Consider the following 12,610-nt stretch of genomic DNA (forward strand, 5'->3'; position numbering starts at 1 on the left):
CTGTGCACATGCACGCTACACTGTGCACATGCACGCTACACTGTGCATATGCTACACTACACTGTGGGAACTGACCAAAGTGATGCCCACGTCAGAGTGACTGGGGATCTGCCACCTAGACTTCCGCTAGAGGCACTTGGAGTCATCTTTGCTGACAGGCTTATTTCCAGTTATTTCCATAGGCAAATTATTTACATCATTATTCTCAAATCAGAGAGTAGAAGTTCTGAAGCTTGGTTTTCTGAAACAGGAATTCCTTTTTTGTGGGTAGTGCTATAATTTCTATATAATTTCTTCTCCTTATATTACCGTTCCTTCATGTTTTAAATGTTGCTTGGTTAATTGTCTATTCTCATTTATCTTTATCATATCTTTCTCAAAGCTAGTATCCTGTTAAAACCTGCTCTATTTTTAATCAAGTTAGTGTATTAGGGGAGGACATAAGTGGTAAATGTCAGAAGTAAATATCAGAACTACTGACTTCTTTATAAAAAGCACAATGGAGTATTACTCAGCCATTAAAAAGAATACATTTGAAGGAGTTCTAATGAGATGGATGAAACTGGAGCCGATTATACAGAGTGAAGTAAGCCAGAAAGAAAAACACCAATACAGTATACTAACACATATATATGGAATTTAGAAAGATGGTAATGATAACCCTGTATGTGAGACAGCAAAAGAGACACAGATGTGTAGAACAGACTTTTGGACTCTGTGGGAGAGGGAGAGGGTGGGATGATTTGGGAGAATGGCATTGAAACATGTATACTATCATGTAAGAAATGAATTGCCAGTCTGTGTTCAATACAGGATACAGGACGCTTGGGGCTGGTGCATGGGAATGATCCAGAGAGATGATATGGGGTGGGAGGTGGCGGGGGGGTTCATGATTGGTAACTCATGTACACCTGTGGCGGATTCATGTCAATGTATGGCAAAACCAATACAGTATTGTAAAGTAAGATAAAGTAAAGATAAAAATTAATAAAAATTTAAAAAAAATTTTTTTAAAGCATTCTGGCTAATAATTGAAGGAAGAATGATAGAATTATAGTTTTCATTTTGAAACCTGTGCAGATTAATGACTCTTGGCAGTGATCATCAATAATTGGAAATATCACAAAAAGGAGAAAACAATAACGTTAGTGCCTCCTGGTGTAACTACATAATACTATCAATGTATTCCTACCAGAATATCAAATCTCAATCAATCAAGCCCCTAGATATACTCCAGTATCCAATATACTCCAGTGTACAGGAAATAAGAGGAGACAGAAGAATATGTTAAATGATACCATGGGAGATAGAGTTAACATAGTCCCAAGACTGGAAAATTCTATAGATAAATTATCTGATTTCTTAATTGTTTGAATCCATCAACCAATTACAGTCTGTGAACTTGGATTTGAATATACTATTAGAAAACTGTTCAGTAAGTTCGGGAGACTTTGAATACTGAGTGGATAATGGTAAATTTGAGAAGTTTTTAATGTCTATAGTTATATATACCGAAATATTTATAGATGAAATTATAAAACACCTGTACATTGCTTTAAAATAATAATGAATAAGTGGGATGGGAGGAGTGAGTAGAGATGTGGCTAAAACAATAATGGCTTTGAACTGATAATCAGTAACATTAGATGATGAGTACATGGAAGTTCAGTATTCTGCTCTTCTTACTTTTGTATGATTTTTAAATTTCCATGACAAATAGTCTTTAACTTAGATTTCTGGTTTTGGTCCTACAAATTCATGTGAATCAGATTTTTGCAGCTGAAATTGTTTTCAATATAGTTGCAGTGCTAATCCTTTAATAATATAAAAAACTCGTTATAAACCTTCAACCACTTACTCTTAAAAAATAAGTTCAAATTTTTACAATATAGGATTTACTTTAAAAGGAGATCACTTACATTTTCTTATAGTATGTCTTATCTATTTTAACCAAATGTATCTTTCTTAAATTTAGTTAGTAGAATGTTATTTTTGATAATACATTGGATTTTCAATCTTTTATAATATTTTTCCTAACCTGCAGGCTAATCAAACTCTTACTCAATCCTTTTGAGATCTTGACTTTTGTATTATCTATTCTTTTTTTGTTTCCTGGATAAAAATCTATATTTAGTTTTCTAGTTCCATTTACAGCCACTACTTAGCCTCTGAAAATTAATACTCTGCTACTTAATGAATTATCCTAACATTAAATACTGACTTTTTTGACTTTTTTTTATAGCTTAGTTGTTTAATTATCTCTCTAGCTTTGATGCACATTATCATTGTATAGAATTGATTGTATTTTTTCTTTAGGTACTTGCTACAACCAAGAGACAATGGAAACAAGTCATCTAAAACTGATGACCTGGGGTCCCTTCGATTAAATATATGTTATACAGAAGACTATGTGCTTCCTTCAGAGTACTATGGTCCTTTGAAAACACTGCTGCTAAAATCACCAGATGTTCAGGTACTTTAAAAATCTTGTGTGTTACTTAATAGTCCAGTGAAAGTCGCTCAGTTGTGTCCAGCTCTTTGTGACCCCGTGGACTATAGGGAAGTCCATGGAATTTTCCAGGCCAGATTACTGGAATGGGTAGCGTTCCATTCTCCAGGGGATCTTCCCAACTCAGGGAACAAACCCAGGTCTCCCACATTGCAGGCAGATTCTTTACCAACTGAGCCTCTTGTGAAGCCCAATATGAAAAGGCTAAAATAATTCTATACATGATGAGAAAAAGATTTCAGAGTATCAAATTTTATTAAAACTATATATATGTGAGATAAGAAAGCCTTCTTCAGTGATCAGTGCAAAGAAATAGAGGAAAACAATAGAGTGGGAAAGATTACACATCTCTTCAAGAAAATTAGAGATACCAAGGGAACATTTCATGCAAAAATAGGCTCAATAAACAACAGAAATGGTATGGACCTAACAGAAGCAGAAAATATCAAGAAGACGTGGCAAGACTACACAGAAGAACTATACAAAAGAGATCTTCATGATCCAGATAATCACGATGGTGTGATTACTCACCTAGAGCCAGACATCCTGGAATGTGAAGTCAAGTGGACCTTAGGAAGCATCACTACGAACAAAGCTAGTGGAGGTGATGGAATTCCAGTTGAGCTCTTTGAAGTCCTAAGAGACGATGCTGTGAAAAGTGCTGTACTGAGTATGTCAGCAAATTTGGGAAACTCAGCAGTGGCCACAGGACTAGAAAAGGTCAGTTTTCATTCCAATCCCAAAGAAAGGCAATGCCAAAGAATGCTCAAACACCGCACAATTGCACTTATCTCACACGCTAGCAAAGTAATGCTCAAAATTCTGCAAGCCAGGCTTTAGTAATACGTGAACCATGAACTTCCAGATGTTCAAGCTGGTTTTAGAAAAGGCAGAGGAACCAGAGATCAAATTGCCAACATCCACTGGATCATGGAAAAAGCGAGAGAGTTCCAGAAAAACATCTACTTCTGCTTTATTGACTACGCTAAAGCCTTTGACTGTGTGGATCACAGTAAACTGTGGAAAATTCTGAAAGAGATGGGAATACCAGACCACCTGAACTGCCTCTTGAGAAACCTGTATGCAGGTCAGGAAGCAACAGTTAGAACTGGACATGGAACAACAGACTGGTTCCAAATAGGAAAAGGAGTACATCAAGGCTGTATATTGTCACCCTGCTTATTTAACTTACATGCAGAGTATATCATGAGAAACGTTGGGCTGGAAGAAGCACAAGCTGGAAGGAACCAAGATTGCTGGGAGAAATATCAATAACCTCAGATATGCAGATGATACCACCCTATGGCAGAAAATGAACTAAAGGGCCTCTTGATAAAAGTGAAAGAGGAGAGTGAAAAAGTTGGCTTAAAGCTCAACATTCAGGAAACTAAGATCATGGCATCCAGTCCCAACACTTCATGGGAAATAGATGGGGAAACAGTGGAAACAGTGGCTGACTTTATTTTTGTGGGGGCTCCAAAATCACTGTGGATGGTGACTACAGCCATGAAATTAAAAGACGCTTACTCCTTGGAAGGAAAGTTATGACCAACCTAGATAGCATATTCAAAAGCAGAGACATTACTTTGCCAAAAAAGGTCCATCTGGTCAAGGCTATGGTTTTTCCAGTGGTCATGTATGGGTGTGAGAGTTGGACTGTGATGAAAGCTGAGCGCCGAAGAATTGATGCTTTTGAACTGTGGTGTTGGAGAAGACTCTTGAGAGTCCCTTGGACTGCAAGGAGATTCAACCAATCTTAAAGGAGATAAGTCCTGAGTGTTCATTGGAAGGACTGATGTTAAAGCCGAAACTCCAATACTTAGGCCACCTGATACTAAGAACTGACTCATTGGATAAGACCCTGATGCTGGGGAAGATTGAAGGCAGTAGGAGAACGGGACAACAGAGGATGAGATGGTTGGATGGCATCGCCAACACAATGGACATGGGTTTGAGTGGACTCCGGGGGTTGGTGATAGACGGGAGGCCTGGCGTGCTACAGTCCATGGGGTCTCAGAGTCGGACACAGCTGAGCAACTGAACTGAACTGATATGTGTGTCTAGATATAAACACACATATTCTATGTGTATGTATGTTTTTGTGTGTTTTATTTGAACGAGAGTACTATATACCAATATCTGCTCCAAATTTCATCTCTGATAAAAAATTAGAAAATTATTTTCATCAGCGTTATGTGCCAGCCTGGATGGGAGAGGAGTTTGAGGGAGATTGGGTGCATGTATATGTATGGCTGAATCCCCTAGCTGTTCCCCTGACACTATCACAACATTGTTTGTTAATCAGCTATACCCCAGTACAAAATATAAAGTTTTCTTTAAAAAAGTTTAAAAACTAAATATTATACTATAATAATTATAGTTAATGAGCATATTTGAATTACTTGTTAATGGATAGCGATTGAACATTTAATCATGCTTCTCTCATTTTGTGCTTGTTTTCCATCTTTCTGTATTCTAGCCAATATCTGCCTCAGCTGCTTACATTTTGGGTGAAATATGTCGAGATAAAAATGATGCTGTTTTGCCCCTTGTACGACTGCTGCTCCACCATGATAAACTTGTTCCTTTTGCCACTGCAGTGGCAGAATTAGACTTGAAGGAAACACAGTAAGAGTTTTATTTTATTAAGTGTTAATTACGTGCCACTGATATTGGGCCTTAATTTAACAAAATTTTTCACAATCTCAGTTCTTTTCTGTTGACCAGCCTTTCTGTAGAGAGGTCTAAAAGGACTACATAGCAAGTAATAAAAGGCAGTTGTTTACATTAACAAGCAGTGTCGACCAACAGTAAAGTTAATAATTAATGAAGTTTTTTTTTTTCCCACTTAGTGTCAAAATTTCCTGTTCCTAATCTTTGCTTTGTCATTGTAATGATTCATGTGTCACAAATAAAACACCAGGACAGATTTTTTTCCCCTTATCCATTACATATATATATCACCCTGATACGCACATGTGCATCACTACGGGCAAAGCTAGTGGAGGTGATGGAATTCCAGTTGAGCTCTTTCACATCCTGAAAGATGATGCTGTGAAAGTGCTGCACTCAATATGCCAGCAAATTTGGAATACTCAGCAGTGGCCACAGGACTGGAAAAGGTCAATTTTCATTCCAGTCCCAAAGAAAGGCAATGCCAAAGAATGCTCAAACTACTGCACAATTGTACTCATCTCACACGCTAGTAAAGTAATGCTCAAAATCTCCAAGCGAGGCTTCATCAATACATGAACCATGAACTTCCAGATGTTCAAGCTGGTTTTAGAAAAGGCAGAGGAACCAGAGATCAAATTGCCAACATCCACTGGATCATGGAAAGAAAGAGAGTTCCAGAAAAACATCTATTTCTGCTTTATTGACTATGCCAAAGCCTTTGACTGTGTGGATCACAATAAACCATGGAAAATTCTGAAAGAGATGGGAATACCAGACCACCTGACCTGCCTCTTGAGAAACCTGTATGCAGGTCAGGAAGCAACAGTTAGAACTGGACATGGAACAACAGACTGGTTCCAAATAGGAAAAGGAGTACATCAAGGCTGTATATTGTCACCCTGCTTATTTAACTTACATGCAGAGAACATCATGAGAAACGTTGGGCTAGAAGAAGCACAAGCTGGAATCAAATTTGATGGGAGAAATATCAATAACCTCAGATATGCAGATGACACCACCCTTATGGCAGAAAGTGAAGAGGAACTAAAAAGCCTCTTGATGAAAGTGAAAGAGAAGAGTGCAAAAGTTGGGTTAAAGCTCAACATTCAGAAAATGAAGATCATGGCATCAGGTCCCATCACTTCATGGGAAATAGATAGGGAAACAGTGTCAGACTTTATTTTGTTGGGCTCCACAGTCATTGCAGATGGTGATTGCAGCCATGAAATTGAAAGATGCTTACTTCTTGGAAGGAAAGTTATAATTAACCTAGATAGCATATTAAAAAGCAGAGACATTACTTTGCCAACAAAGGTCCATCTAGTCAAGGCTATGGTTTTTCCAGTAGTCATGTATGGGTGTGAGAGCTGGACTATAAAGAAAGCTGAGCGCCGAAGAATTTATGCTTTTGAACTGTGGTGTTGGAGAAGACTCTTGAGAGACCCTTGGACTGCAAGGAGATCAGTCCTGGGTGTTCTTTGGAAGGAATGATGCTGAAGCTAAAACTCCAATACTTTGGCCACCTCATGTGAAGATTTGACTCATTGGAAAAGACTCTGATGCTGGGAGGGATTGGGGGCAGGAGGAGAAGGGGACGACAGAGGATGAGATGGATGGATGGCATCACTGACTCAATGGACGCAGCTCTGAGTGAACTCCGGGAGTTGGTGATGGACAGGGAGGCCTGGCGTGCTGCAATTCACAGGGTCGCAGAGTCGGATACGACTTAGTGACTGAACTGAACTGATGCACGTGTGATATTAAAAGCAATCAGATGGCTTCCCTTTCCTATCAAGTCTAACACTTGTTTTAGAGACACACTACTTTTGTAGTTCGAATACAGGTTGCTTTTCTTGTTAGCTTGTTTTTTTATATTTTTGTTAAGGGATTTTTGTAAGTGTGAAAATCCTTAGAGTAGCAAACTTTTAAATGGTTGGTAAAAATTACTAAAATTGTGTACATGATCAAAGTCAAATGCCTTGTTATTGATTTCACAGCCTTTGTTTATTGCACTTGGTTTTACCTTGTTTCTGTTTGTATTTCAGAGATGCAAACACAATTTTTAGAGGAAACTCCTTGGCTACTCGATGCCTGGATGAGATGATGAAAATAGTGGGAGGGCACTACCTGAAAGTAACATTAAAACCTATTCTAGATGAGGTACAGAATATACCTCAGATAATAATATTTTGTCATTCTTATAGTGTCTCTTCCATCAGGTGATCTGGTGATATGAATGACATATCCATTCATACATTCCTGAAAACATAAGGCTGAACACTAAAGTAAAATAAATGATTTAGTTTTCCTGTAATGTATTTTTAGTTGAATGCACATTATAATGTACTCTACATAATTATTTATTCCTCACTGGATTTATTGTAGCTAGAGTTTCAAATATGTGAAAGTTTTTTTTGTATAGTTCTTTAGGTGTATACATTATCTCTGGATGAGGGTTTTAAGCTTGAGTATAGTTTAAACTTTTATAATTAATTTGTATGATCAGAAAAATAATAGTTATTGGATTAGCCAGAAACTTCCCTTATGCTGTTAATTGAAAACCCAAAAAAACTTTCTGGCCACTATGAATGTTTCATTTTTCCAAATTATTTAGAAAAGAGCATTAAATGAAAAATTACCTGTTTTCCAGATATGTGAATCCTCAAAATCCTGTGAAATTGATCCTATTAAATTGAAAGAGGGAGATAATGTAGAAAATAATAAGGTAAGCTTTTGCTATCTTTACAATGTGGTAAAATTGGTCTTAATGGTGTATCTATCTCTCATTGTGTTGTAGTAATGCTGTTTGGAGGGAAGCAGTGCTTTTCCTTACATGATGCCCATACTATTAGCAGCATTCCCTCCGTTTAGTTTACAGAATGCTGTTTCCCTGATTTCTCTTTGTATCGTTTTATTCTCTGTGGCTTCCTGTGAGTTTTCTCCTATACATTCACCTCTTGTATCTAACTAGTCTAAATCTAACTTACTAAATGTGGTCAGGATGCAAATTTTCCTTTCACTGAATGAATTTAGAGAAGGGAAGCAAAGCTTTAGAATACTGGATAGACTAGTATATCTCATTTTCACTGCATTTTTTTCCATAAAGGGTATTGAAGATGTGTAAAAGTAAAAATCTTAATGTTCACCTTTTTAAACCCTGCAGGAGAATCTGCGCTACTATGTAGACAAGTTGTTCAGTACAATTGTCAAATCAAGTATGAGCTGCCCCACTGTAATGTGTGATATCTTTTATTCTCTAAGGCAAATGGCTACTCAAAGATTTCCTAGTAAGTGCCTTGTTTTACTAAAATATGCCATCTTTTACTGTATGATTTTCTGTAGACTTATGTATTTGGTTTATGTAAAAGGTTTAAGGTTTTAAGTACAGTTTTTTTTGTTTTTAAAAATAGTTCTAGCTTATTAATGAAATATATGATTTAATTTAATGGCAACTTTTTACATGCCAACAAAATCACCACTATTTTTAAGAAAGGCAGAGATTTCAAACTACATATTATATAAGTAAACATTTATACTGGGTGCTTATAAGACTATTAAATATGATAGATAAAAACACCTTTGTCATTTGTGCCAGCTGTATTTTCCACTTGCATGCATTCAAAATACTGAGAATTTTTAGTTCCATACAACTGACTAGATTTGACAGTTTGAGAATGCTAAGGTTTTATTGGTGGGCGGTTTTTACAGAAATGACTTTAGACATTAGAAACATCTCTGTTGCAATATACCTAGAATTTTGAGGTACATATATCAATAACTGGCATGCTTTCATTTTGCAAGAGCAGCTGTGTCCAAGCTTTGCTTAGAAACATTTCATAAAATTAATAGTTGATACCTCTGGTTGTCAATACTTGGAATTATTCTGTTTATATGCATCTCTGTTAAGTAAATAAACTTATTTACTATGGCTCTTTCCTGATCTGCTTGTAATGGAGGGAGGGTAAAGGAGATAAGGCAGCTACTTAAATTATCAGTCTTAGCCAGCTGTGTGAAACTATAAGTTTATTTCTGTAACCATCTGAAGTGATTTTGCTACTTTATCATATTTTTCAAGTCTGCATGTGCACACAGGTGTTTGCAGTTATCTGCCCCTCCACTAAATTAACCAAAGCTAAAGTGAGCCTGACTTCTTTACCTAACAGGTAGATAAATTCAACCCTAGACGTCTTTGCTAATTACAGTAAGGCTGTAAACAGTTGGCTTGAAATAAGCATACTAAACCCAGACTTTGTAATAAATATCGGGGGTGGGAGTGGGAGGCAGAGACATTAAAATATAGAAGGGTGAAGTGCTGAGATTTTATTTTTAAATAGTGAGTTAGACCATAATAACCATATTGAGGGCTTAGTGAGCAGGACAGTGCTAGCCTGAATTAGCTCCTCTCTCACCTGCACACCACCACATGAGGCAGGGACGTTCTCCTTCATCAGTTAATGAAATGTAGGTTTAGGGAAGTCAAGTGATTTGCCAAATGGCCCGTGACATGGCCAGCAGGCATGCTGCGTCTCAAACCTGGGCCCAACCCACTCCAGTGTGTTACTAATCACTGTAGTCTACCCAGGGATTTTGACCTTCAATATGCATTAGCTGTTTAATTCTTGTTTATATGGATAATCTAAAATACATTTTTATGATTTTTTTAATAAATGTAAATGTATTTCCTTAACTATCTCTTTGTTGGCCTGAAATATTAATGTGTCTTCATATTCTCTATAGACCCCAGTAGAGATAGTTTTGTTCTCATAAAATATTTGCATTATTTTCTCATTTGTATTTAACTATCCTGAAAAGATGGGTGGGGAGCAGGGAGGAAGCAGTCACAGAAGCAAACGTTATTATATTACTATAAAGTATATTGTACTTAGTTGCTCAGTCATGTCCAACTCTTTGCGACCCCATGGACTGCAGCCCACCAGGCTCCTCTGTCCATGGGGATTCTCCAGGCATGAGTACTGGAGTGGGTTGCCATGCCCTCCTCCAGGGGATATCTTCCCAACCCAGGGATCAAACCCAGGTCTCCTGCATTGCAAGCGGATTCTTTACCAATGAGCCACTAAGGAATCCCATAAAGTATATTGGTATATTATTATGTAAAGAACTACACAGTAAATGACTTGGTGACTACGTGCTGAGTGGCTCAGAAGAGTTACTCACACCAAATGTAGACATTGTTTCCCTCACCACTTGCGTCTCTGTCATCTCATTGACTGTTGTGTTAAGTGTTGACTCCAGTCTGAAAGGAAGGCTGTAGCTGAGGGATCAAAGCCACAAGTTGTCTTCAGTTCATTGGCATTTTTATAGGTAATATTGGCAGATTTTTAAAAGTAAAGATTTCTGATTATTTTTGTTATACAGCCTTTGATTTTATCAAGATTTCTGAGGGGGAACTGAAACAATATCCCGAAACTGAAGACAATCTCCTCTCCTAGTCTTAGGGGCTTCAGTATTACCACTGGATAGTACTGCTGCTGCTGCTGCTGCTGCTAAGTCGCTTCGGTCGTGTCTGACTCTGTGCGACCCCATAGACGGCAGCCCACCAGGCTCCCCCGTCCCTGGGATTCTCCAGGCAAGAACACTGGAGTGGGTTGCCATTTCCTAGTCCAATGCATGAAAGTGAAAAGTGAAAGTGAAGCCGCTCAGTCGTGTCCGACTCTTAGCGACCCCATGGACTGCAGCCTACCAGGCTCCTTCGTCCATGGGAGTTTCCAGGCAAGAGTACTGGATAGTACTAGATACTTTTATTTTTGTTGTTGTAATTTTAGGAGTTTCTTCTTATAGATGAGGAAAGAGGTATTTTTCCAAATTAAAGTATTTCTCACAACCTAGCAGCTTTGCCTTTCATTTTCTTTGTTATTTCTTACTATTTTTTTTCAAGTTTCATTTTTTTAGTAATAGGATTTTTTCCCTTTAATTTAGTCATAACCATTACTATCATTTCATCAACTCAGTTCTTACTGGCCAGGTTATATTTATCTCTTATTAAGTTTACATGCTTTTTTCCAATACTTTTTGTCATCTTCGTTTTGTAAATTCAGTGTTTTGTGCATGACATTTCACCATTTTTTTCCTGCAGATGACCCTCATGTTCAGTATTCTGCAGTGAGCAGCTTTGTATTTCTTCGTTTCTTTGCTGTAGCAGTAGTATCACCTCATACTTTTCATTTGCGACCTCATCATCCAGTAAGTGTTGTTCTTTTCAAAGCTTTATTCCATTTTTGTTTATTCTCATTAAAATAAGAAAAAAACAAAATAACAGGCCAGTTGCACTTGGCTGTGTTTTCTTATAACCAGTACTTAAATTTAACTGGTTATTTTCCTTAGCCATTTCATTCTTTCAGAAAAGGCTGAAAGTCCCATTATTTTTGTGGTTAAAAGATACTTACACATGAGTAATACAGTGTTGGTACTAGTTGCAGCTTGGTGATGGGTAGGAAGAGAGCTCATCATCTTTTCCCTCTGCTGTTGTGTACATTTGTAAATTTCTTTACAACAGGGTTGTCTTTTTTTTTCTTTCGTTAGTTGTAGGTTTAATCTTGCACATATCTTTAAATCTCACAGACATTTGAAGAGGCTCATTTCTGAAAGGTGTAGAAACTCATTGGAATGTAATTTGGTATCTTTCACATAAAGTGAAAGGTGCTCAGTCATGTCCGACTCTTTGTGACCCCATGGACTATACAGTTCATGGGATTCTCTAGGCCAGAATACTGGAGTGAGTAGCCTTTCCCTTCTCCAGGGGATCTTCCCAACCCAGGGATCAAACCTAGCTCTCCCACATTGCAGGAGAATTTTTTACTAGCTGAGCCACAAGGGAAGCCCCATTTATAGATTAGAAAACCACAATTCAAGAACTTCTTTAGGAATTGTATGACTACAATTAAAATATTACGATTTGATCTCACTCAGTTTGAACTGGGTTAAATGAGAATTCTGACCCATTCAGTCCTCCCAGACTATGAGCTTACCCCTGTTCCTTACTGCCTCTTAGCAGGTCAGGTGTGTGAACACCTGCAGTATATTCAATGCTGTGCTCAGCCCTGGAGAGGCATTGATGAGGAAGACACACCTTCCCCTAAGGAAACTTGCTAATACAATGTAGGGGAGACACAGAGGTTTTGTAGTCACACTGGGCTCTGAAGGCCATGTCTCCTCTTGGCAACTACACACTGGCCACTCATTTAACTTGAGAATTGAGTATAACCACACTGCTGTGGTAGTAACACACCTTTTCTTGTCAAAGAACAAATGATCTGTGAGTAGCTGCAGTGGACCAGTGTCCTTTTGTTCATAGGGCTGTCTTTTCTGTGGTTCTGTTACTTGAAGCTGTACAGGGCTCTGGAGCAGAGAAAGCGTGATGGCATTCTGGACATAAACAGAACTCCTACCTCTGAACATGTGTCCTTG

At 37.8% G+C, this 12,610-nt stretch overlaps 1 protein-coding gene across 2 annotated transcripts in view; it reads left to right on the forward strand.

The window, feature by feature from the left end:
* The window catches only part of RASA2 (RAS p21 protein activator 2), a 121,389-nt gene that overhangs the window by 85,609 nt on the left and 23,170 nt on the right, over positions 1-12,610 (forward strand). For both annotated transcript variants that reach the window (XM_040233936.1, XM_040233937.1), the window contains exons 10-15: positions 2,317-2,473; positions 4,989-5,137; positions 7,231-7,345; positions 7,836-7,910; positions 8,349-8,472; positions 11,280-11,386. In XM_040233936.1, coding sequence (XP_040089870.1) covers positions 2,317-2,473; positions 4,989-5,137; positions 7,231-7,345; positions 7,836-7,910; positions 8,349-8,472; positions 11,280-11,386 — 727 coding nt within the window. The remainder of the gene's footprint in view (positions 1-2,316; positions 2,474-4,988; positions 5,138-7,230; positions 7,346-7,835; positions 7,911-8,348; positions 8,473-11,279; positions 11,387-12,610) is intronic.

The sequence above is a fragment of the Oryx dammah genome, unplaced genomic scaffold (genome assembly GCF_014754425.2).
Source record: "Oryx dammah isolate SB20612 unplaced genomic scaffold, SCBI_Odam_1.1 HiC_scaffold_2, whole genome shotgun sequence".
In the NCBI taxonomy this organism is placed as follows: domain Eukaryota; kingdom Metazoa; phylum Chordata; class Mammalia; order Artiodactyla; family Bovidae; genus Oryx; species Oryx dammah.